The sequence below is a fragment of the Xiphophorus maculatus genome, chromosome 3, assembly GCF_002775205.1.
Source record: "Xiphophorus maculatus strain JP 163 A chromosome 3, X_maculatus-5.0-male, whole genome shotgun sequence".
NCBI lineage: Eukaryota > Metazoa > Chordata > Actinopteri > Cyprinodontiformes > Poeciliidae > Xiphophorus > Xiphophorus maculatus.
The window spans coordinates 2,931,225-2,955,144 of NC_036445.1; the positions used below are offsets into that span (position 1 = coordinate 2,931,225).

At 37.8% G+C, this 23,920-nt stretch overlaps 2 protein-coding genes across 8 annotated transcripts in view; one reads left to right on the top strand and one right to left on the bottom strand.

Moving 5' to 3' along the window:
* The window catches only part of grik5 (glutamate ionotropic receptor kainate type subunit 5), a 135,114-nt gene extending 122,489 nt beyond the window's left edge, over positions 1-12,625 (top strand). For 2 of the 6 annotated variants that reach the window (XM_023330916.1, XM_023330917.1), the window contains 2 exons: positions 784-950; positions 5,028-12,625. In XM_023330916.1, coding sequence (XP_023186684.1) covers positions 784-950; positions 5,028-5,654 — 794 coding nt within the window. In that variant the 3' untranslated portion in view covers positions 5,655-12,625. The other 4 variants (XM_023330918.1, XM_014468664.2, XM_023330919.1 and 1 more) reach the window with 4 other exon arrangements.
* A 6,381-nt stretch (positions 12,626-19,006) lies between these two features.
* On the bottom strand, positions 19,007-23,183 carry LOC111608063 (T-cell immunoreceptor with Ig and ITIM domains-like). Of its 2 annotated transcripts, XM_023330425.1 has the most exons (7): positions 22,724-23,183; positions 22,571-22,637; positions 21,973-22,284; positions 21,689-21,815; positions 21,332-21,366; positions 21,169-21,236; positions 19,007-21,059 (listed from the first exon to the last, which is right to left on the bottom strand). In XM_023330425.1, the coding sequence occupies exons 2-7, from the start codon at positions 22,626-22,628 to the stop codon at positions 20,901-20,903; spliced, it is 759 nt and encodes a 252-aa protein (XP_023186193.1). In that variant the 5' UTR covers positions 22,629-22,637; positions 22,724-23,183; the 3' UTR covers positions 19,007-20,900. The 2 variants fall into 2 exon arrangements, with proteins under 2 accessions (XP_023186193.1, XP_023186194.1); XM_023330426.1 differs by lacking the exon at positions 22,724-23,183 and having other exon boundaries at positions 22,571-22,706.
* Between the last annotated feature and the right edge of the window lie 737 nt (positions 23,184-23,920).

Here is a 23,920-nt window from a genome sequence, read left to right on the forward strand (position 1 = left end):
AACAGTGAATCTCTTAATTATGTGACTCCTATAAATAATAAAAGAAAATAGATTTGAGGAGTTTTTGTTAATTAAAGGGTCACATCAGTCTGTCATATTTTGTAAGAGTGTTTTGGGTGGGGGAGCAGAACCAAATATATCTAAAGTTTGTTTTGCAATTTAAAGTTTGTTAAAACTGCAAGTTTTAACAAACTAATTTGTTACAAATTAATTTGTGCATAATTTCTACTACTCCTTACTACTCCTCAGCATAATTCATAAAAAACGTTACTGTTTTCCAATTTTAAATAAAATGTGAATTATGACTCTAATTTTGCTGTGTTGAAAGCAAAGGTTAGTCCAGATACATCCTTGAAAACAACAGAGTAAGTGCTGCTGTTGTCTTTTATACTGAAAACAAAAAGCTTGACGGTGACCCTGACTATCAATTAATTATTTGAGTTTTGATTTTCTGAAAACCATTTTATTAATAATTATTCCATTAAAATGTTGAATTTAAGGAACAATATGATTAAATAAACAACTGTTAGGATGTGAAACCTTTTTTATTTTAGTCCAGCGTTCACAGATCAGAGCATTGATCTGAAAACTAAATAAGTGTTTATTTATGCAGACCATTATTAGTGAGTTGGAGAAAAGTAGCTTTCTGGAATAAACAAAGCTGACCTCTGCAGACTCAAAGTGAAAAACACCTCAGTAACGGACACAATTGCTCTAAAGGAAAAGGAATTAAACGGAAAGCCTGAAATCTGAACACGATGCGTTTCCTGTGGCCCGCTTCAGGTCTGGGCATGGAAAACATTGGGGGCATCTTCGTGGTGCTGATCTGCGGCCTAATCATCGCCGTGTTTGTGGCTATTATGGAGTTTGTGTGGTCGACGCGCCGCTCGGCAGAGACTGATGAGGTATGCCCCCATACCTGCCCTCGCCGGCCCCACAGACACACCCCAGTAGGTTCCCATGGCATCCTGCCAGCCCTTTTGATTACGTTTTCTGTTTGTGTGTGTGTGTGTGTGTGTGTCGTGTTGTGTGCAAGATGTGGCCAGACTTTATATTTCCGCTTCTGTTTTTGTTTGTTCGTCTTTGTGTGTGCTCTCTAGCATTTCAGTGTTGTGAGCCGATAATTATGGAAGGAATGTACAAGTGTGCAACTCTGGACTGAAAATAATACAAGCAGAGAAAATATGCAGCATGGTCTTGCCTGTGTTTGTGTCGATGTGCCCTTTGAGTGTTTGGTATTTAACAGTGTGGCAGCAAGTGTTTGTGAGCTAAAACTAATAAATCGGATAAGCAATATTGAGAAATGCCAATATTTGCTTGCTTAAACAAGTAGAGTGATCTTTTTTTCCCTGGCATTAAATGTCATGATGTATCTTCTTTTACATGCCTCACATGTATGCTGGTATTCTTCGTTTCCATTATTGGATTACTTCTCACCCATCTCACTGTGCGTCTTCTTCTATCTCTCTGAAACACGCGCACCCCCCTCTCATTCGGCCATCAGTGTCTGTTCTCCAAGAACGAGTACTGTTTCTGTTTATGTGAGCACATGACCTTTTCATATTTTTTGGAAAACAGTAATTGTCTGTGGAGTATACAGGTGCATCACAATAATTTATAATAGTCAAAACAAAGCTTATTTCATTATTTCAACTCAGAAAGTGAAACTCTTATAGCTCATAAATTCTCCGTACACAAAGAGACGTCAAGAATTTATGACGTTAACTTTGATCATTGCTTTTCATTTTATGAAAATATGAAAGTTTCTCTAACATTATGTAAACCAAACGTCCAACCCGCAAGAGCTACTACCCTGCAACTTTTAGATGCATCTCTTCTCCAACAACATGAATGAAAAATGATTACCAGGCCTCTGCAGCACTGAATGACATCCTGATGAGTGAATTCAGCCATTTTAATAACGTAAAGCAACAAAACCCCCAAAAAACTATGATACCAAAATATGCTCATTTGCATTATTGGGTCTGATGACTGATCTTTTTATCACTCTATAGATTCTCTACGGGGTTTTGATTATTCTGGTTTTCTGGCCAGTCCTGTCCACTGTAACCATGGTATTTAATGAGGTGTAGATTGTGACGCCAGATCCACCAGTCGGTTTCCCTCTGCTGTGTGAAGAAAACAAATCCAAAAAGTTGCTGTGCAAATTAAAACAGACCAACATTTATTGAGACATCAAGTGTTCATTATTTTCCAACTGAATAAACGAAAACCTAGAGATCAGTGACGGGAAACACTGTGGGACTTTGAGAAAATGTTTGTGTACACCATCTGCTTTTTTCTAGAGGCATATTTTTATTTATTTACTTTCATAATTGGGTGTAATTATGAGGTAGTCCTACACAAAGCACCTGTTGTGTAACATCTGTAATTGCAGAGCTTACCGCCAACCTCTGCTGCACAGTGGAGCTGCCCCTGATCAGAGTATGTGGAGTTAGTTAGGGGGAATAAAATATGTTCTTTATTAGTAATGTACTGAATAAAACATGGGAGTCCAAACTTTTTGTCAAATGGTCCAAAACTGAAGTGTCAAAATAATTAGCAAATTGGAAACGTTTAAATGAAATCAAGCAATAAAGTTGTTTTTTGTAGAAAATTAATGTAGTTTATTATGGATCCAAAACTTAAAATTAAAATAAATTTAATCTAGTTTTTCTTTTGGGCTTCATTGAACAAATTTATTCTGTTAAAAGAAAAAGATTTGAGTTACTTTCTTTCAAAACGCTGTTGTTTCCCCAAGTTTTATAAATCAAATAAACTTTGATTTAGTCACTGCAACTTTTCAGTACAAAGTCTCTACACAGACGTGGTTCTATTTATAAAAAGACAAATACTTTGTATTTTATGTTTTCTATTGTATGAAAATTGTTATAACTTTACCCTGATTTAAAACTAAAAAATTTTCATCTACACACAGAATTTTGAATTGCAGTTGGGAGCTGCACAAAATCACTCCACGGGCCACAAGTGGACCCCGGGGCCACACTTTGGACACCCCTAACATAAAACATTCTCTCAGCTAATCCTTAATTCAGGCACTTTCAGTGTTTTCTAATGACATAAACAGTAATTATTGTTGTTCCAGTCGCTATGGCTACATTTAGCTTATTTAGTACAGGCAGCTGGGTGAAGCTGCAGCTTCACATGTTTCGGGTTGTGGCTCTTCTAAAAGCTCAATTTGTCATGAACAGACTCAACAGTGCAAAATATATTCTTAGTAACTCTGCAAAGTAAAGTATCAAGCATTTCAGCCAGAGTGAGCTCTGATGGCTCATCCCTCTGTGGCAGTGAGCGTTGGCTCAGGAAGCTGGTTAGAAACCATCCAAGTTTGTTTATAAGAAACGTGTTTCCTCTGTTGAGCATGTCCACTTCCAGAGTCTCCTCTCACTGCTGATGAAAAGTCCAACATCAAACTTCTTCCAACTTGCTGATCTCATGTTTCCAGTACTTCTACAACTCTAAATATAGACCTGGAAACATGTACAGTTAACTTGTATAAATACTTTTAAAGTCAAAGCTTTCTACATCCAGTATTTTTTTTCTTTGCACTGATTTCACAATTATCTCGTTTCTGCTAAGTTGTGCATGCTTATGTGAAAATTTGAAATAAAGTAAACATAAACATGCAGTTATTCTAAGTGTAGTGTAGGTGGTGCATTACTTTCATAAAGCTCATCCGCAGAGCGCCCATAAGTTGCTCTGCTTCCTGACTTCAGACTGTATAAAACACACTGGAGCAACACAAGCAGGTGCCACCGCTCCCCAAATCACCACTGACTGCAAGTAAGAACTGCAAAATTTAATTTATTCTGTAAAGAAGACTTTGGACCAGTGAGCAACAGTTTGAATTTTTCTATTTAGCCAAAGTAAGAAGCTTCTGACTTTGTGGTTGACAAGCTGCATAACACAGTTAAAGCCCCAGGTTTGGATGTGTGTGATGGTTTTTAAGCTCTGGCTCCAGCTGCCATCTGCACCTTGTGAATCTCAACACACTACAATGGGCTTAGCCTCACAATCCTCTCAAGGCTGGAGTTATCCCTGTATACATTTTTTCTGTAAAGCTTTTTCCTTCCACTTAGCTTTCCATTAATAGGCTCAGATACTGTCCGCTGTGGTAATGGTAAGGATGCTGTGGGACTTCGGCCCTTGTGACTCTCAGCCCAACATTTGTTAATTTGGCTGCTTTTTCCATGATTTTGTATGTAATATGATCATTTATAACATTATATTTAAAAAATCCTCTTTTTTGATCTCTGGGGTTTACATTAGTTAATTAAGATCAGAATTAAGAAAAATAAAATCTTCAAAAACATCACTAGTGTTTAATCTTGATCATATCCACACCTCCCGTTAGAAGAAAGTTCATTGTTCTGTTTCACTTTTTGAATTGGATTGCTGGAATAAATAGACTTGTAAATGATCTACTAAGTTACAGAGATGAAGCCGTATGTAAATATATTTAGTTTGTCATGTGTTCAAATAACAGCAGTCGTGATGTTTGAAGGATGAAAGAGATTTGTGGATGGGAACAGTGTCTGTCCTTGTGAGATTTGTTTATGTCCACCTGAGTTTGCAGGCTGCCTGTTTGTTCATCGTTTCATAATGAAGTGTTCATATTCTACAGAACATTTTGGTGTTCTGCGTGTTTAGATTGTAATAACTCTCTTTGCTATCCTCCCATCTCTGTCCATCTCCGCATCCTCCCCATCGCCTCTTTGTTCCTGTTTTAAAACATCTCTCCATTTGTTGATGTGTGATTTCGCCTCACCTGCAACTCCTCTGTTTGCTACACCCACTGTGTGTTTTTCTGCTTTGGTGCTGCCTCCTTCTTTTTGAGCTCTTTTTTTTCTCCTTTAAATATTATTGTTTTTCTTCTGCTTTATTTCTGTATTGCCTTACCACTGTCCTGTTGTGCTGCCTGCCTACTTTGTGTCTGTGGCACTTCCCCTTCCTTTGCTCCCTTCCCTTCTTTCCTTCTTTCCTCCTCCCTTCCGTTTCTCCACCAGGTGTCTGTTTGTCAAGAGATGATCACCGAGTTCAGAAACGCCGTCTCTTGTAAGAAGAGCTCTCGCATGCGCCGCAGACGACCCCTGGGCAGCTCGGCGGCCCTGCGTCACCCGACCCGCATCGCGCTCGGAGCCCCCCGGCCGCTGCGCCTGGTCCGGGAGATGCGGCTCAGCAACGGGAAGCTGTACAGCGGCGCCGGCCCCCTGACCGGTGGGGCGGGAGGGACAGGACTGCCCGATCTGGGCCCCGGGCCCCAAAGGATCCTAGATGATCCTCTCGGAGCAAACACCACCCCGCCTCCGCCGGCTCCCACGCCTGTGATGCTGCCCGCCCGCAGCTGCAGCCACGTGAGGATCTGCCAGGAGTGCAGAAGGATCCAGAGCCTGAGGTCCGGTAGCTGTTTGGGGTCAGCGTCCACAAGAATACCGCCCTCCTCTGCCCCGCTGCCGAGGCTACCTCCACCCCCACCTCCATCCTCATCCAACACAGACAGTGAGGGTGGAGGGGGGACCAGTCCGAGGCGGCAGCAGCGCCACAGCCCTCCGCCTCCGTCACCTCACCGCATCCCCGCTCCCCCACAGAGCAGCAACAACACGGACCTGCTGGGAGACCAAGAGGGAGTGTAGGAGCGCTGGGTGGGTGAGAGACTCAGAGGAACGGGTGAGGAGGTGGAGGAACACAAACTGTAAGTTTCTCCAGTTCACCCTGAGGCGGACAGATACAGAACCGACTGTGATGGTCAAATATTAGGCTGCTGTTTATGGCTCTGAAGGAAAATTTTGGACAAATCTGAGAGGAGCTGCATTTTCCTGAAGGATGATTTTCTCTCCTCTCGCTTCTCCTTCAGACTACGAAGTTCTGGGTTTCTTTTCCAGAGACTCTGCCGGAGGCTAACTCGCCCTTTTGGTAAAACTGAAGCCAAACTGGAGGCTTAAAAACGGCAACATAAAAAGACTTCCAGAGAATTATTTACTGTTTTTTTCTTTTGTTGTCTTTGTTTTGTTACCATTGTTCTAAGTGGGAATAAATACAGACTATGTGTAACATTTTGGTGGACTGTAACCTTCTAAGTGAATTGACAACGGCTAATTTTTCTAACATTTTTGTGTCCCTCCCTCAGCTCTGAAGCTGCTCTTTGGATGATGCTGTGAAAGTCTGATGAAACCATTTAAGGCGACACGCAGTGGCTAAAAGCTACATAGTTTACACACTCCTGTTAAAACTCTCGGTTTTTCAGAATATTAAAATTTAAACCACGATGAGTCGTTTCCAAACTTTCTCCATCCATAATGTGACATTTATCCCATGAAGTTTTACTGAAATGTAAACAAATCTCTTACAGAGAAAGTTATAAAAGATTAAATAGGTGACACTAACCTGGCTGCATCAACTGCACACTTATAATCTAATACTAATATTTAAGATGAGAACTCAAACTTGTTGCAAACTTTTTGCTCCCCCATTTGTCTTCTGTGGCTAAATTTCCTCAAATGGAGCTCAGGTTTTTGTCCACGTCAATTAAATTATTGACAATTTCTAATATTGGTATGCCCTGACTCAAAATCTATAAGCTAAAGATGATGTGCAAAGTTCTGCGTTGGCCAGATGAGAATACAAAACTAAATCTGAGTCGTTTTGTAAGGTTACTGCAGAGGGCAGATTTGGAGAATCTTTCAGCATCTTTAGGTAAAGATGTGAGATGCTAATAGATTCCCACCAAAGAAAACTGGCTGCTGAACTTCAGTCAAATGGTATCTCAAAACAATAGATTACCTTAGTGCAAACACTAATGCAACTTGATTATTGCACCTTTTTTTCCCCCAACCTAGCAGATCTGTTTGGTTTTCAGTTAATTTGAACAAGATGTATTGTATGTCACATTAAAGTTGGGGGGAGGATATTTGGAAATTATTCATCATTTTTAAATTTTTAAAATCTTAGAATTTAACTAGGAGTGTGCACACTTTTTTTTAAAACCACTGTGCTGCAAACACTGGCACAGAAAAAAGTGTGCGTCTCCCTTTCTTTGCGGTGTGTGTGTAATTCGTGTGCGTCTTGTAAGTCTGTCCCTAACTGCTCTAAATGAACCATGTGTTCAACATCAAAACCCTTCTACAGATGTTAGATAATCAGACGGCTCCAAAAAGTGAAGAGAGAGCTTTGAAGTGTGAAATTAATCTCCCTCGTTATCCTGAGTAACATTCGCCAAACCTTTACTTTTTCTTGCCTTTGTTTTAACAGCGTAGCCGAGACGGACGAGGCGACGCAGGGAAACGGCGCAGAGAAATAAAAAGATGGAAAGAGCCGTGGAGTAAAACTGACACTCTTAAAATGAGAAATGTGTCCTTCAACTTCTTCCATCATTACGACTGTCCTGATCTATTAATTCTGGGCATCTTTTAAGGGCCTTGTTAACGTGCCAGCAGGCTGCAGCACTGCTTACTGTTCAACACACTAACTTGGCCGTCCACAGTAGTAACTCCTGCCAGAGGGATGGGCTCAACTCAGGCGCGTCAATAGTGTTTCAAGCTTTTGATCGCCTAATTAGTCCCCTCTGTGGCGAAGGGACTCATTCAGGAAACTTGCTAATGATTTTGAACATATCTCTAAATATTAATTTGTGTTAGCGGTCTCAAACGTCAATAAAAGCAGTTTAAAATCTCTGCTAAATTTAATCATAACCCTGGTAAAGATGAGTCAAAAGCAATCAAATGAAATTAACATTTTATTGCAATAGGAAATCCCACTGATTTAAAGAAAAAAAAATCCAACCTTTAATTTGAGTTCTGAGTAAGGGGGAAAACACCTGGGCTAAGAAAGAAATGTTTTAATGGCATACAATATGATGGACCGGTTCTCGTTGGGATTAGGGGCCGCTACCGGGCTGAAATCTGCAAATACCTTTGACCCACGACCAAAATGGTTGAAACGGCCTATTTTAATAGTTCAAACACCAAATAAACCCTAATTATTATACAGTGGAAATCCTCTTAACTCTACCAGAGAAGCTAACATCCAGAGTCTTCCTCATCTCCGCTCTTGAAGGCGCCAAGGAAAGTAAACGGCATTCCTGGATTGGCTAATTAGCCAGCCAATAGCATGTCATGTAGCATTACACAAAGATATCCCCAATCTGTATCTCTTTCAAATATTTTTAATATATGCTCTACAAAATGTATGATTAGGAACATTTTTCCACAAATAATTTGGATTCAGATTCCATAGAAAAAAATCACAAACAGGTGAATAGTGAACCACAGATAGGTGGTTAAAAGTAACTCGAGCCTTTCTTATAATAATAATAAATTAATACCCTTTTTTTTTAGCTGCCTCCAGGCTGTATGATGGTGCTAAGATTGATGTATTAGCCAACCAACTCTCCCAGGTGTTAGTGGTTAAAAGAGGGTTGGAGAAAATTTTAAAGGTTGGATTTTTTTTTATTTGTCAGTGTGCGATTGTGACTAAGTTAAAATGAGTAAAAACATCATGATAATCTTTCTGTTGTCTCCAGATGCCAGAACATTCCTGATCCAGCTGACTGTCCACAGGACCCAGCTGGCTGCAGGTGTTTTGGGTTTTCTGTGTTAAAATCGAGCTTTCATGAATCTGTCTTTTTCATCCTGAAAGTCTGCAGCCTGCTGAGGAAACGCTTTCTTCGTCTCTTTGAGCTATCGGAGTGTGTTAGAGGGGCGACATCCAGCAGGGACAATGCTTTGTCTGCAGGAGCGTGTGTGTCAATGTCCCATCTCCATGAACGGGACGAAACATTTCCCAGCAGAACCTTGCACTATAATGAGGTGATCAATGTTATTTACTTTATCCATTTGACTTTAATGTTGTGGTTGATCTATATATAGGCAGGGTCCTTAAAGGGAATGCACTGGTGGGTTTTTATCTTATTCTCCTTTCACTTAAATCACTACACATTGAAGGTCACTGCTAATGAGTTGTCAAGAACTTATTTCAACCTTATTTACACCAGATATCTGTAAAACTATATATATATATTTAAAGAGATATCAGTTTGTGTTTGTTTCTACTTAAGAAACACTCATACTAGAGTGATTTTGTTTTAAACTTAACTCAAAAGGATCTATTTTTAATACATGACTGTATTCAGTCACTTAAATGCTTTTTCTTTTCCAGCAGATTTGTTCTGCTCCTGAAAGTTGTTCTCTTTAATATGTCATTACCTTCACTTTAGTAACATCTGCTAAAAGCTGCAGCTCACAGCTGTTTTAGGTTCCTCTTGTAGTTTTTGTGTGAAACATGAAGAAAAGTTTGAGCTGCTTAGTCATCTAAACTTTTTTTGCATTAAAATTGCAAATGGCTAAGCTCAGTTTTAGGTCAAATCTGTATGCGCCATAAACATTAACATAGATTTACATCGATTGTCGCCAAATGATGGAGGATCTGATGGAAATTAATGTCTAGATGATTAAAAGACCAAAGTTTGCGCCTGTTAACCTTAAAAATGGCAATTTCAGCATTTTTCTTTTTTCTTTCAGGTTCTCCAGATTTTATTTGCATTTAATTGCATTAATTCAAAATTTAACAGACGTTTGTCAAAAACTTCACCAGAAAACCAGACATAAAACAGGTAAAAAAAAATCCTTCTTACTATATTTTCTATAATACTGATGCTACAGATACACATACAAACATTATACTTACCAATAAAGTAATTTCTAATTAAAGAAGTCTAATTTCTTTGAGCATGGGTTATAATACACAATTCTTCATAATTTATTGAGTTAATTTTGCTACATTTATGAGTTATGAGGCTGCAAGACAAAGATACAAGCAGAGACTTTCTAAAGAAGCAGTTGGACAAAGTTTTAATGTGACACTAAGTAAAACAACAATACACAAATGTAAGTTTCATGATGAACTTACATAAATCATAATGTAAATATATGATTATGACATCTTCAGTCTTGTTCCTGTAGCAAAGATATACATTTTTCAGCCAACAGTCAATTTTTATCAAAAGAAAATATTGAAAGATTAGTTTTTTCCTGCTATTAAACTTTACATGTGGTGCGCTTAGAGGTGAAGCAGCATACTTCATTGTAGGTGCAAAAAGGATCGTGTCCTGGAAAATGTTTGCAAAATACTGCTGGCTTTTGAAAGGACGACCTCAAGTCTGTAGGAGACGGTTTCTTTCTTGTTGTTGATTCATCCACTGACCTAAGGCAAGTGAGGTCTGCAGAGTGTTTGATGTTATTCTGGATCATTTCTGATGTCTCATTGATGTGTTCTTGGAGTAATCTTGGTTGACCTATCACTCTTAGAAAGGTTAACTGCTGTTCAATGTTTTCTCCATTTTAAAAAGAGGCTCTCAACTTTAGTTCGCAGGAGTCTCAAATTCTTAGAAACTGATTTTTGACCACTGATGTCGGTGACTTTGTTTTCGTTTCTTTAAACCGAGGCATAAAGTCTTGCTTTTTAAAACCTTTTAGCCTGCTTCATTTTTGACAGATTCTATTTAAAACCTAGGTGTGCCTTATGACGCAGTACTCAGCTGTCTAAAAATGTGGATAACTCATGATTTAACAAGGTGGGCAATTATTTTTTCACACAAGGCCGGCTTGGTTGGAATAGACTTTTTTCTCTTCATAAATTAAATCATTACTTGACAACTGATGGGGTCTTTTTAAATTTCTGATCTTAAGATTTGTTTGCTAATCTTATGCAGGTAAAAAAAAAAAAACAGAAAAAAATCTGGGGGACAAATCCGTTTTCGAGCCGACATGAATTAAAACGTACTTCTTCTATGTTAAACCACCTCTGTTGCTCCGGATATTTTTTCTCTAATTAAGCGTAAATTTAAAATTAACCTCATGTACTTAATCACAAATAAATAACACCCTGATAAACATGTAACCTCTTGTCACTTCCGTTTTACGACCCTCTATTTTTAGTGTCCTCTAAAGCGGATGATCTAACGGTTATGAAACCTGCTACCTGTTCCTTCCTTCCTGTGACTCACCGTTTAAATGCTCGTATGAAGTCCTGTAAAGTCAAACTACTTCTAAAAGTCTTTGTTTGTGTTCAACCAACAATGATGCAACATTGTAATGGAGACTAAAGTATTTTCCGGTCCTCCTGCTGTTCTCTCTGTGGGGTTTTCAATTATTTTAAGGGCCTGGAATATAGAGAACACTTCACCCTCAGTTCTAGGAGGCAGCTGTTTCGCCGCTTTGCTCGGAAACATCAATATGCAGGATATGGACAGGTGAAGAGCCCAGAGAGAGATCAAGCCTTTGTTTCAACATTCCTGAAACAAAGGAGATGTGAAGCAGTTAGCTGTTCAAACAGCGAAAGCCTTCAGGCTTTTCACGACTCCCGAGGCTGTTGAAGGTGATAGTTGTACGTCTGTGTTTACACTGAATCTCTAAAAGCGAGAAACAGAGGTTGAGATGATCTGCCAGAACCACCAGTCCACCCTTTAGGAATCCTCCTGAAAAATGCAGCATTGCAAATTATTCATTTTGCTGATTCGCTGACACCTTTGTGCTGCAGATAACGAGTGATAACATTGTTTGCTCACGTTACGCCGTTTCTCTGAATGATCGGTGTCAGCAGAAGCGGGCCGGCTTCGATGTTTCTCTCTTTATCTGTGTTTACTTCTGCTTTTGTGTCCTGAATGCTGACAAGGCAGCCTGAGCTAAAGCGCTTCCTCAAGTCGCCTCAGTGAACACGCACAAACAAAAACTCTTTCATCCACGGTGTCTGTATCTCACCTCGCTTTGTTGTCTGAATTGTAAAACCGCACTGGTTGTTCCTCATGTTTGCAACTTCATTCGTAGATTTACTTTAATGTCTGTTTTCAACAAACTATAGAACCATTCAGCTGGTTACTGACAGCTTTAAATCATCAGCTGGCAGTATTTTAGAGCGGCGGTGTAAGGGGGGAAAAGGTTGCTGGTATGGATCCCAAAGGGAAGGGAGGGATTACAAAATGAACAAAAAGAGGCGATTACTCCACTGAACAAACAAACAAAAAAAAATCATATTTGTTTACTTTTATGTTCTTTTTCTTTAGTAGTTTTTTCATATTTCTATACTAGTGCTAAATGGATTATTAAAAGTGATAAATATTCTGATTAAATTGTTATTATTCCTATTGAAAAACTTGAGGCTCTGCTGTGTGATTGTGGATGACGGGTTGAAGAGGGAAGATGTTTGACTGTCATGATGTTCTTCAGAGAGGATTGCCCTGTTGTTCAAATCTATAAAAGAAACACAGAGTTCTTTAATTAAAAAAATATTAAAGCAGTCCAGCTGTCATGTCTTTGCTTTTCAGCTGGAAAATTAATTTCTGTAGATTGCTCATAAAAGTAATCAGAAAAGATTGTTTACATTACCACCAGGCAGGTGTAATCAAAACAAACAGAAAAGCATACGACGCCCTGATTAGCAGGACATTATTCTTATCACCAATTGAGCAGAACTATCAGAAAACCTATCAGAGGTTTTCTTTGCCAAGGTTGAGCAACTTTGCAATAAATACGCAGAACAGTCAGACATTAGATGTGCAAATTTCATACAGTCATGAAAGCGACAGACAGACTGCAACCACAGTAAGAGTCTGATTTTGTTTTTTTTTTTGGAAGCTCTAAACAGAAAAAAAGTCTCACCTCTGATTAGCTAGTTTGTTGGCTGCTGTCCAGTGTGTTTGAGGCTTAAAGATTGTGACACAACTTGCGATTTTACCTCAAAAAGCATGCAGGGAGTTTATGAAAGTAAATCAGACACACAAACTGCTTCTGACGAAACATTAACCTTTTTTCTTATTTCAATTTCCCTGCCAATTTATTATACAAGGTTACGAGCTTGCTGTGTAAGTACATAAATATTTAGATAAAATCTGGGCCTATTGAGAAACACAAAGTTAATTAAATATGTTTTCTGTGTACATAATTGCATATAAATGTGTCCCAGTCTAGTCAGTCTTTGCACATGTACAGCACACAAAACACTGGAGTCTAATTAAGTGTAATGAGGAAAAAGACAAGTACTTAGCATTTTGTGACTCAAAGTGGTCACTGCAGAAGCTCCCATCTTTTCCAGTTAGCAGGACATGAATCTTTAATTTAACTAAATTAGAGACAAAACCTTCCTCTGCTTTTAGAACATGGCTGCATTATCCAAAATATACTAAGCAGTTGCCACCTATCTTCATCCACTCTTGGTAAAATCTGCTGAACAAACTACATCACGTTTTGCACCTGTCTCATATTTATACAAACATCTATTTATGTAGTTATTTTTTAAACCAAACAGTACAAGCTGTGTTTTCTAGCCTTTCACAAGCTGTGTGACAAACTGAGATGAAACACCGAAAATCACTTTTGATTCAATAAAGACTAACAGGTTTTAATCATTTCTATTTTTCTTAGAGCATACATTTATTTTTATATTTCCACAAAAACATTTTTGCATTTGATCTATTTTCAAAGTGTTATAAAGCAGACTTGATGCAGGATTTGGAATAAAAGGTAACATTTAATAAGTGGTGAAACATTAACAAATTATCAAATGTGACAAACGGTATAAGATTGGAATCCTAATGAATCCTGTTTTGATGGTTTTGATGAGAAAATGTTTATTTTAGTGATTAGAGACTTGAATTTGTCTCTCAAATTCTTAAAACTTGACTTTGACTTGGAAAAAATTACTTACACAAATGAAAACCATGCAATATTTTTCTTCCACTTCGCGCTTCAGTGTGAACTACTTTGTGCTGGTCTGATACATAAAATCCCAATTAAATAAATTTATATGCTTCTTGGGGGTTTTTTTTAGCAGGAACAGAGAAACTGGTCAAATTTTCTGGGAAGATGGATGGAGTGAAACAGAGGGCATTCCTGTGGAAAGACTAAAAAAAGGCCTGACTGAGAAGGACGAATGTTCACCTTTTAATTTCCAGTTCAGCAATCCTAAGAGTACAACCAGACCTACAAGAGCTTAAAGTCATTTTCACCTGAGTCAAAGTCTGAATCTGTGGAAAGACTTTAAAATTGCTTTTATTCCCCTATCTTAGTAAGCCTGACGTATTTTCTTAAAAAAAAAAGAAAAAAGAATGGGCAACATTTTAACTTCTTAATTTACAAAGCTGGTAGATGCACCAAAAGATCAGCAGCTTCGACTGCAGAGAGGATTTGACAAAATATTGACTCAGACAGGCTGAGTACAAAAACACATCACTGTTCAGTTTTTCCTTGTCTTTCAGACGATGCTGCACTATAATGTGCTGGACTATCACATAACATCTAAGTAAACATTGTAAAATATTTTTTATTTTAACGTAAAAAAGATCAAGTGGTGTGAATACTTTTCCAAAGTAAAGTCCTGCCTAGATTAATAAACAAAATCATTATTACAGCAAACAAAAAGGGATAAACCAATGGATGAAAGAATAAAACCCTGGAGCTATAAGGACAGAGAAATAAACTGAGAAAAGTAAATGTGACGAGAGAAAAGGCAAGCAGCTACACACCTTACAGAATAAAACATTAATAAAAAGTACAATATAGTTCACTGCTCTCCAGTTAAACAGTCTGGGGAGAAAGTTGTTGTATTTACCCAAAACATTTCATAACTATTCCAAATGTTTTTGGCCTTTTCAGATTCCAACCTATAACTCGGTGTGTTTTTGGGATAATATGGCAAACAATGTGAAGCTGAAGTATCTCAAAATTGTGTTTTGTAGTCTTGAAGAAACTCCAGTTCATTTCAAACTTGAATTTCTCTGCAAAACAAAACCACAGTCAATGTGTAAAAGGACTGAAAGAGTCTTTTTCAACTAGCATAATGAAAATAACATAAAATTAAAGCTTAATAGTCATTCTCATAAGCTCTTTTTGTCTATAATCTAAAATGAAAATAAAGCTTAGAACAGAGGACAGTTAAATGGATAAAAACAAACTTTGTACCCAGGTTTTGACAGCGTAGTGCCGACATAGCAGTCTCACAACCACAAAAATGACGCCTTCAGGAAATGCCTCTCAGAAACCACAGAAATCGTAGGCAGCAACACCCATAAACATGATTGTAACATCAAACAATCATGGGCATGTGTTACTTTTGCAGTCAGGGTAAAATTCATCAAGGATGGTGCAGACCAGTGCACACGATCTAGGAGAAATCAATGCCAGCAGAGAGTTTTCCAAAGACCTGCAATCACTGTCTCTTTTTCTAGGTTGCAGCAGGGAATGCACAGAAGAAGCTATAGAAATCCTACTATACTGAACCATACTGTTAAAGCTGAATAATTTCTACTCACATTTCCAATAATGATGCGTTTGTTTCCTTTTTTCAAAAATGAAACATGTAGTATGGAAACAAACTTGTCTCAAAGCGAACCCAAAGCTTAAAGAACATCTTGTAAATATCACACTAGTTCTGCTGAAACTATAAACCTTTCCACCTAAATTCCCCTGTAGGTGTGTTTGAGAGACATTCAATTAAATCATCCCTGCACTTTACACTCATACAGACATTCATATGTAAACAGCTATACATACAGTATGTGTGCTATGCTTTCTGGGTCTTTATTTGTTAAAATAATATTGAAAAGCATGAGCCATTCCTTCTACTTTCTATTTATGCAGTAATATATGTTGGTTTTTAAGACTACCATACCTGGCCCCAAAACACCCGATGTGCCACCTGAATAAAACTGAGCAAATAACCTTTCAACTGGATAGTTCCTGCGTAGGCAACTGTCTTTCAGCTTGCAACAAGTTGCTTAGCTCCAGCTGATGCCTTGACATCCTTGCCAGCAATAAAATATTTTATGGATTCATCTTGCTCTGCCAACACGGACTGAAGGGCTTCGTTCGCTTCCTCTGCCGTCATTCCAAACTACAACCCTACGGTGCAATTCTACAACGGCACAGAAAATCAACATCATTGTTAATATCTCCTTTTTTTACTGATTCGCAAATTAGAAATTCAGCCGAAGACACCAAACTCACCGGGAGAAATCCCAGACAAGCACTGAAGGGAGATAAGAATTGAGTGGAATTGGTTATGAAGGCAGTGATGAGGATAGTATAACTAAGAGACTCGACCTGAAGGGATTGGGACTGAACAGATGTGTAGCCATAAGAAAACCATGAATCAGTGAGGTTAACCAGATAAAGGAGCTTAAATTTGTAAAGGAGCATTTAGATTTGACTGAGTCACATAAGAAGGTCATGTGATCTGATGCATTCAAATTTACCTTCTTCCAGAGTGATGGGCCCATTGGGGCAAGAAGAGAGGCAGATGAAGTGACGCACCCATCATGTCTGGTGTGTAATGTAGCAAACTGAGGGGCAGCACTACGATCTGGAGTTGTTGGAGCTGGTCAGGTTTAGATTCACCAACATTATGAGGTCTGATTACTACCAGAATGTACTGGGTGACAATAGATTGTTTCTTCCCTGATGATGTTCTAGGATGACAATGCCAAGAATGAGACATCATGGATACACACGGATCGGCCACCAGAGAGTTCAGACATTAACCCCATCGAGAATCTTTGGAATGGTCTGGAGAATCGTTTCCATCCATTGATGACTCTCACCTCATCAGTGCAAGATGTCTGTGAAAAATAAACACAACACTGAATGGAAAGAAACCTCGTGATTTTCATAAAATCAGTTATAATCTGCATGTGACTAATTAATGAAACGGAAAAACCTTCAGGAAACTGAACTGGCACAGAAGATAAAAGTCATTTACGGACTGAAAAATTTCACATTCCTCTCTAGATTTGACTTGACAAAACCTCGTTGTCATAGTGAAACTAGATGCATTCTCTCAATCTAAAAATGTGCACAAACATTGAGTAGTAATACTCAGTAATAACAGTCATTATCTGGCAGTAAATAACCTCAGTGCAACAGCGACCTCAGGTGACCAAATGATGATAATGCTGATGCTCTGTTCACGTCTACATCGCTAGTTTAACAAAGTAAAAATGTGAAAACCATTCACATGAATACCCATGAAGACTTACTCGTGTTCATGACAGGTGTTATGTCACGTTTATGATGGTGTCATGACTGTCTTATTCACAACCCGTCAAAGTGTCACCGAAGTTTCTTCCAGTTGACCACAGAGCCTCTACTAGAACGTTGATTGAACAGACAGATTAATGTTTGCTGGTTAATCATTCAGTATTGTCTTAACTGAAAAAAGGCTGTATTTTAAATGTCTTTCTTGCATGAAGGTTAATTATTACTGTGACTAGAAATGCATCATTGATGATTAATTGCTAAACTCCAACATCATGATTACACCTGTTTGTGGAAAGCATTACCCACGCTGAGGTTTGGAAAGCAAAGTGTAGCAGATTTTTACCTGATAATAAATTTCCATTTGACTTGAAAAGATTTGCAACCTGGCAAACTCAGAGTAGGATGTTTTGCACAGCAGCAAAACAATGTGCTTTAAAAAAAAAAGATTAAGAGTATATCTGCTCAGGCTTTGTTGTAAAATGTTTATAACTTTTGAAATGTTTTCTTTTTAAGTAAATATTTCTAAGTCACATAAAGGCAAACAGATATCCAGATGTGGTGAAGCTTCATGTGATCACTTGGTATGTGACTTCTACACCCACTAATGTTCTGTTATCTCGCCTTCATCAGGGTGGTGCTTCCTCGTCTCTCGATTTCTCAATTACAGGAGCTCATTTCCTTTAGTTTTCTAAAAGGCGGAAACGGCAAATATCCCACATGTCTGTGCTGTTTGCAACAAGATCAGTATGACTGCAAAGGGAAAAAAAGTCAACTGTTCAACCAGTCAGTAAAACATCTAAAAATATGACCATAATGATTTTCTGCAGTTATTTAGTGTTTTGATTTAATCTTTGGTTAAAAACAATCAGTTCTGCAGCTCATTGGAAGTAGAGACAGAATTAGCTCCAAGGCCAATAGCATGAAAATTAATAAGATTACATTAACAATAGGTTTCTAATAATGATTTTTCAATAAATTAGTTTTGCTCATTCTCTGGTGCTACAATGCTTCACAGATAATTCATGAAGCGCTTTTACACTCATTGGTCATGTTAAGAAATCTTGCCAGTAGAAACTTGGACCCACTTTTGCCTTATGAACTGCCTTCATTCATCACAGCATAGATTCCACAACATGTTGGAAACATTTTCTTTGGGCCACATCACCACAATAGCATCACACATTTGCGGCAAACCGTTGGCTGAATATTCATGATGGAAATCTTTCATTCCACCCCAATTCAAAGGAGCCCTATTAAACTGAGATGTTGAGATTATGGGGCTGTTGGATTACAAAATACAAAATATTTTTGTGTTCAAGAAATAGGTTTTAGTTTATTTGAACTTCACAGTGACCTGCTGGGAGTCGCCAGTCGTCTTAAAGGGATGCGCATGATCAGGTGGGCTGTGGCATTAAAATGCTCAGATGCTTCTAAGTGAGTTTATATGAATGTTGTTGCAAAGATCAATACTAATCTGACCAGGCCAGATCACTATAATCTGTTATTGTGCAGTCTAACGTTGAGAAAACATTTGTATTCTAGCAATTACCACTAACTGGATATTTTCTTCCTAACCACATCAAGCTGCTGCCATGTGATTGGATGATTCACAGTTTGCATCAGCGAGAAATTGAACAAGTATAACTAAAACAAAGAGGTTTTTGAGTGTGCATATATGTTCATAATCAAATACGTTTACGGTGTGGCTAAGGGTAAAGACATCATGCAATAATCAATTAAATTTTAAAAGGTTTTAGGAGTTGTTTATAGATGTTCTTTTTTGGTTTATATTTAGAAATACAGCAGTGACTTTTACTTTGAGTATGAGCTTTTTTTATGTCTTAGTCTGAGAAAGGAAAGACTTTTCTATTGAACTCCATTCAAAGCACACCTTTCTTATCTTCCCCATACTTCCTGTCACAATATAACTCTTAAGGGTAACAGAAACCAAAAGATTAGCTCTATAAAAGTGAGCACATTTATTTTGAAATAACAATCAATCTTAACATATATTTACAGAGTTTACGGAACCACAGTGCAGTTCCCGTTCAGTCAGAGCTGAAATAAAGTTACAGGTAAAGCAAATTTCCCTTTCTAAACAACGGTGAGAATAAACAGAAGTACATAACCTAACAAAAAGAAAAAAAAATAAAACAGACTTTTGTTCCAACACCTCAGAGCGAGGGCTGGATCATCAGACATGCATACGTTGGCGCTCACCGTTTCACACCCACAGTCTCACATTGTCAGGAAGCGCTGACTATAAAGACCAGATGAGGGTGACTGGTAAAGCGTACCGTCACCAAACAGAACTTCAGAACTACTGCAGGCCTGAAAACCGAACTTTCTCACATTTCTTTCACACAAGGCATTCTCAGGCTGCAACACCTGCAGGCAGCATTGATGTTAAGACAAAGCAGGAGCGCCGCTGAAATATAACCGAGACGCATTGGTTTAAAACAATGTTGGTGCAAATTGTGATCGGTAATTCTCACCTCACTTCTTATCTAACACTTTTAGTTTTGGCCAACAGTCACTATAGCTTTTAATGTGCAAGTTCACTTCTCCATTAATGGCACAATTTTCTTCTTTTTTGCAGCTTTTCTCATCCTATTGCGCTAACAGACAGTAAATGAGGAACATGAACTTCCTGTAACCTGCCACAATGTCATGCTGGGGAAAATACTTGTTTGCATTGCAAATTTGCTGTCAACATCTCTGTAGAACCTGGCGGGTGATGCAATCATGCAGACAGTTTTGTTATTCAAGCAGGTATCTTTCTTACAGTTTTATATTTGTTTAGTTAAACTGATGAGCAACCAGTTTGAAGGCTGAAGCTCACTGTCTCAGCTGGTAATCCTAGAGAATAAGCCGCAGATCAGTGAAGTGTTGATCACTTTTAACAGTGAGAGCTACAATGGTTTGAAATAAAAGTTAATCATGAAATATACCATTTTAGTGCAGTGTAATATCTCACCATGTTGAATCAATACCTTGTAGAATCAGTCACTAACATGTTCCAGTATTATATATTAGGTTCAACTATCCACTATTTAGTGGAATCGCAGTAAAGGGGGTTACGTTTAGATGTTCACCATATTTGTCAGAGTTTTACTTGTGAGAAGCATTTTGCATGTTGTCCAAAACTAAACTAAAAATAAACTTCTTCCACATGTCTTCCACAATGTGGTAAAGTTTGGGTTGTGTTTAGCTGTGACAGCATCAGCCGACCTGCTGCTGCCATCAACTTCTCCATCTAGTGATCATATGTTTGTCCCTGTCTTTTAGTGTTTAATCTGGATTTCATTCTCAGCTACCAGAGTTAAAGGGGCTGAATATAGTTTTTAAACCACTTTTTTAATTGGTAAAAGTGACATGACTTTCCTTCCACTAAAAAATGTGTTACTATGTGTTTCTCTATCACATTAAATCCCTATTCAATATTTGAAGTTTGATTTGTCATGTGATAAAACATGAACATGTCAAGGGACATGAACAGATCGGTAACCTACATTTCAGCAAGTCACAATTTAGCCCACAATTATGAAAAAAAGCCGAATCACAATCTCACAAACTCAGTTTCTTGCGTTTTCTTATTCATTTTTTGTTAAAAAATGTAAATTTAAATACATACATAAATAAATACATAAATTAAAACAACAAAAAATGGACAGCATTTTTGGCAACAACCACAAGCTACAGGCATGCTGAAGTGCTGATGTTATCATTTAGTTTTAGTGAGTTTGCAAAAAGCGTGTGCAGTACGACCACAGAGCTGCAGACGATAAAAATAAGGAGTAAACAGGCTGTTTTTTTGTAAAACCACAACTTTTGCAGCAAATCTGTTATGTAGAACATTCAAACACTAAACATTGTTTCTAAGTTGGGCCTCTGATGATAAACCTTGACCTCTGCATAGGTGACTTCCTCAGGTTTTGCAGATGCTCTTGGTATTTTAGTCAGTGAAGATCCTGAATTTCTGGTTCGCTTAGGCCTCACATCAGCATACAGCACTTCCTAAAACAAGAGTGAGAAAAAGGGTTTATTCACAACCATTTCTCTGTAGTCACAACAATTATATAAAAAACCAGATAAGCACAGATATTTGAATAAAATTTCAATTTACCTCTGTGCTCACTGGGTCCTTGTAGATATAAGATGGTCTGTTCACACTCGCTACACGACTTGATGTGTCTAAAAACCGTAAAAGCCTCATTAGAGGAAGTGAAAAAAACTCAAAATGCATTGAATGTTCAGAAAGAGAGTGATGAGAGATCATTTGCTCTGACCTATGTGGACTTCAAGTCTGCGAGCCGCTTTATGTCTACAAGAGGGAACGTAAAGAGCAACGATTAGATTTCTGAAATTGTTTGACTTCAAGTTTGTACGATTCAAATAGAGCACACTGGTTTGATTCCAGTTTATTTGGTAGATAATTCCTTTAAAGAGATTCTTAATAACTGCACCCTGATACTTCTTAGCATTCCTTGTGTAGATCAGCAAAAGCCTCAAAATAAACACAATTTTAATTGCAGAAGGACAATCTCCCCACTTTTCTAAGTTTAATAATTTTTATCTTTTACAAAAGTAGGTGACTAAACAGAGTTATTCCACCACAACATGAGTACTGGTGAAAACAGACCTACCTTCTGACGAAGGTAAGGTAAGCTGCAGCCGTCAGGATCCCTAAAAGCAGCACAGCAGAGATGATGATCGCACAAAGTATCCCTGCAGACATCTGTATCTGCTGGTTTTGTTCTGGGGCAGGCTCACCTAAAAAATGTCAAATGAAATTATTTAGAGCGCTAAAATTATTATTTTAGTGCTCAGATCATATGTTAAAAATTAAACACACAAAGTCAAGAAGTTGAATAGTTTCTCTAAGCTTATTTACAATAGTTTGGCATCTAACTAATGATTCAGTACTTACCAGTAACAACAACAAGTTTGATGGTTTCTTTAAGTGATCCTCTGGTATACGTAGTTACAGTGCAGGTGTAAGTCCCTGAATCTGTGATTTTCACATCTCTAATTTTCAGTGACTGTTCGGTAAGATTCAATCTTTCCTTTAGTTGAGAATCTTTTATACTCATTCCATGCTGGGTGTTGAAAACAAGGATAATCATGGACTCAAATTCCCACTGAACCTGAGTAATGTTTTCTGATCCTGGGGCTAACTGGCATTTCAAAATGACCTCTTTGCCAACATATCCAGTCGCTTTGAGTGTTTCTGCCTGAAGATCTGTAGAAAAAAAAAGTTAACATGCTGAAGAGCCGAACAGAGAGTAATTTGAATGAGTTTGCATTTCAAAGTTCACAATTATGTCATTTCTTATTACTTGATAAATTAAATTTTCTTTCTCAGAAAATAAAACAATGTTCTGTTTTCTGAAAGATGAACCCTTCAAAAAACACTTAGGATGTTTCAATTCTGTCAAGAAACTTCAGATTTTTTTTTAGTGTGAACCATAACTATTCAGGAATGTAATAAATGAAAATGCGTCAGAATTTTAAAACAAGAGTCTCACCTGGAAATGATGTGATGAAAATTAGAGCTACAACAAGGAGTCTGTTGCAGGTTCTCATTGCAGCGAACTACACGCCATAAAACACAGTTACTGAAGTTAATTATGTTATTTTAACTTTATTGTCGCCTTTTAATCAACTCGGTAAAAACTTACCGTCTGTCCGTGGAGCGGAGACAGGAGCAAATTTAGAAATGTAAAATCATTTGAAGGCACAGGAGTAAAACCTTTTAGGAAGCGGAACAAAACCTAAACGAGACCACAAAGCAAAAGTTCCTCCAACAGCTCTGCCAATCCATTCCCCCGGAGTGTCCCAGTTGACCGAGATTATAAATGAAATCTGATTAAAATATTAACTACTTTTCACCATAAGCAGGAGCACATTAGTGCTACAGGAGGGATTTTACAATTTTCAAAAGTTGCATAAGATACTAACATTAAGAAGCAATTAAAAAAAAAATCCCTGCCGAACTTTTCTGACTGACCGCCTGATGTTTCTAAGATTATCATCGGTAAAGATGATTTCTGTCCTGCTCAACACTGACCTCTTGTGGTGAACTTCATGTAAGCGTTTTGGACATATCGCGTATGAGTTAAAAATACACATAACCTTTATGGTGGTTAGAAATCAAGCATTTGCTAAAGAAAAAGTTTTTAAGTAATATTTTGTCTTAAACAACATATATGCCCACTCCACTGGTGTATTTTAATGAAAAAAAAAGTTAAATATAAAGAATAGCAGTACAATTGTTACTAAGAATATTTTAACACACACACTTTTCTGTTTGTCAATAAATAAAAACGTAGAACTGTACATAATATTTTCATTCCATGGTGTTTTAAGTGACACAGGATCTAAATATGACACACTGAAGTTTTTAGTTTTAACCTGAAATTTGAAAGTTGGTGTCATTTAGTTTTTGACCAGAATATGGCGTCACTTTGATTTTGTTTCATTTTCAAATGAAGAAAAGTGAATAAATTTGTTTTCACAGGAAGATGAGACTTAATGATTGTAAAAGAGATCACGTTATTCTCTCAGAGGCCAGGTTGGGAAAACTTTTGCAGACGGAAAAGAAGACAGGAAAAACAAATAAAAGAAGAAAGTAGCTTAATTTACACGAGACACAACATATTTTCTGGTCAGTTAAATATCTGGCCGTCTTTGCTTTCTTCTTCCTGGTTATCAGGCTCTCAGTTTGTTGCATGTGCTTCGTCCGGAAAAGGTTAACACTTGTGGGCGGTCTCAGTGGTTGTGAAGCCAGCAGAGTTAGAGGTTAGTGGTTTTTCAAACCTTTAGTCACAACTGTTGCTTCTTAAAGGCCATTTATTATTAAAAATACACAAAGTTAG

Excerpts from the sequence above, each read along its gene's own strand:
- LOC111608063 (XM_023330425.1), bottom strand. The coding sequence starts at position 22,628 with ATGAGAACCTGCAACAGACTCCTTGTTGTAGCTCTAATTTTCATCACA. Across the intron at positions 21,816-21,972 it reads CAAACTTGTTGTTGTTACTG|GTGAGCCTGCCCCAGAACAA; the intron begins GTAAGTACTGAA and ends GACATTTTTTAG. Across the intron at positions 21,237-21,331 it reads CAGACTTGAAGTCCACATAG|ACACATCAAGTCGTGTAGCG; the intron begins GTCAGAGCAAAT and ends TACGGTTTTTAG.